This window comes from Gavialis gangeticus, unplaced genomic scaffold (genome assembly GCF_001723915.1).
Source record: "Gavialis gangeticus isolate Ggan-Ray unplaced genomic scaffold, GavGan_comp1, whole genome shotgun sequence".
In the NCBI taxonomy this organism is placed as follows: Eukaryota; Metazoa; Chordata; order Crocodylia; family Gavialidae; genus Gavialis; species Gavialis gangeticus.
This window is the reverse complement of record NW_017729004.1, coordinates 60,498,464-60,500,790: the sequence shown is the minus strand read 5'-3', so window position 1 is coordinate 60,500,790 and position 2,327 is coordinate 60,498,464. Positions and strand designations below refer to the sequence as shown.

At 36.1% G+C, this 2,327-nt stretch overlaps 1 protein-coding gene across 2 annotated transcripts in view; it reads right to left on the bottom strand.

The window, feature by feature from the left end:
- Positions 1–679: 679 nt before the first annotated feature.
- C1GALT1 (core 1 synthase, glycoprotein-N-acetylgalactosamine 3-beta-galactosyltransferase 1) overlaps positions 680–2,327 on the bottom strand; it is a 17,064-nt gene continuing 15,416 nt past the window's right edge. For both annotated transcript variants that reach the window (XM_019508466.1, XM_019508465.1), the window contains one exon: positions 680–1,354. In XM_019508466.1, coding sequence (XP_019364011.1) covers positions 1,151–1,354 — 204 coding nt within the window. In that variant the 3' untranslated portion in view covers positions 680–1,150. The remainder of the gene's footprint in view (positions 1,355–2,327) is intronic.

Genomic DNA, 2,327 nt, shown 5'->3' with positions numbered 1-2,327 from the left:
AGAGCCTTGCTGTTATCTAAAATGGGACCTATTCCATCCGGATGGATTCCATAAATAAACCAAATGACAAAACCAAGAGTAAAGCAAATATGTAATTTAAATGGAAATAAACCAATAGAAGAACTTGGCAAGTTGAAGAATTACTCAGGTGCTACTGCATAAGTGCCATGCTTTATACAGCAAACATTTACTGACTGCAAACCAAAAAAAGAACAAGTTGTTTGGTAATGCAATGAACAGGGGGATGGACTTGAGTTTGTAACAGATCAACTTCTAGTTAACGCTGGTTGAGAAGTTCTGGTTTTTAATTTACGCCCATTCAAGCTATGGGTTATATCATGAGCTAGAGAAATAAATTTTCATATCTGCCCATACTATACCTGTCTCCTCAACCTATTTCAAGGTATACAATCTAATTACGGCTGTGTTTTTCCCACTCGGACTACAACAAGCCAATTTGGTGGCAACTTTGTGGAGCACAGTCTTCAGTGGAAATTTATACTGAAGCCTGAAGTAATTAAATCATTTCAATCATGAAACAAGCAAATAATCCTTCAGATCATTTGGTGTACCTGATCACTGGGTATACCTGTTAATACCAAATGATCTGAAGTCTGTCCTTTTAAAGGCAAAGTGGTTTTGCACCTTAGTTAGTATTTTCTCAAGGTCAGCTCTTTCGCATCAAATTTCTTCAGTATCCTCAGCATCTCAAAAAGCTCAGCCTGTGTAGCACAAGATTTGATTTCTAGTACTAGCATTTACCCAACAGAATGGCAATAAGAACGGCAAAGAATAAAGGAACAGAAACACCGTATGATCATACTTGAACCTGGCCACCTGCCGCTCATTTTAATACATTTTTCTAGTATGCATTACTGTATCATAACTACAATTTCACAGCTCACTTTAAAGCTGTAGGACTAGATTCTGAAGACCCACCCATAAGAAAAGTCCAACTACCCCAACAAATGAAAGCCATTGTATTGCAACCTATGGTCTGCAGCCTTTCAGTACGACAATTTGATTTCAAAGAATCACCAATAGTAATTCCAGTGTTCTGTCTGAGCTAAATGAAATAGCTCACCATTCCACAATACTTGTTCAGTGCACTATTATCCACTTCACTGTTGATAAAGAGTCTGATTAATTTTCAAGGGTTTTCTGCTTTATCTTTTGCATTGCTATCCATTGCTTCACTCTTGCTTTGTTTTTCTAAGCTCTTGGGAGAGTCAGGGTTATACCGATACAGGTAACCATATGGACGGAGATGATGAATCAGATATTCCAATTGATACATAGTTGTGGGATCAACATAGTGGAATGAAACTGCCAGATCTGAGCAGCAACCAGGACCCTAAAAATAAGGAAACAAAAAGAATCTTGAAGGGAATTTTAAAGTGTGCATAAGGTTAAAAGAAAACTTATGAGAGACACTATTTGCCTGCAAACACTAAGACAAATAATGGTGGTTTTCAGTATAAATAGTTCACTGTTGTAAGTTATACTTTCTAAACAAAGATCAACAGGGAAAAGGGTAGTAAGAATTTGGGAAATGTTTATAAAATCATCGTCTTCAAATGTGAATGCAATTCTCTCAAGAATATTTGGCAATATTAATTTTAGTATGTTGCTTTATAACAAGCAACTAAGGATTCCCTTCACTGAAGACTTGATTAACCTAAATCACATACCTAAATAAAATTATCTTGGCTTTATACATTACTCAAGAATTATAAGCAAAAATGAGTAAGTTCTTTTTGAGTGAGTTCTCAAAATTTAAAAAACAAAACAAAAAAATTACAAAACACAAGGAGCCCAAGTATCACACTTATACATCAAGGGATACCAGCTCACTACCCATAATGGACTCACCTTAGGGATAACAGTCAAGGTTATTGTCTTGGTTTTTTTAGCATTTAACATTTCTCCAAACTTTGAATAATTATTGTGCATCTCTTAGCACATAAAGAAAGCTAAATGCATCTTTGCATCAATGGACAATGTCGAGCCAAACTGGGGACTCCCCAAATTAGAGGTATTTACTGAAACTCACTTTCTGCCCATTTGTCACCTTTTCCAGAATCTTCGCTCAAATTCTAAAAACCTATTTTCCTTATCTTCAATTTCCTTTTCAGATTCAGCCATAGTCTTCCATGTTTCTACTTCATATTTAGTTTAACAGAGGGAGAACTGAACAGGCAAGACCTTCATGCCACAGCATATGGGGCTAGCTAAACAGTTAAAGATTTCTGTTTGTAACCTACTACTGAACTAGAGTAGCAAAACCTCTCAAATGACTGGCTCTGTGACAGTGTAGATGTTTCACT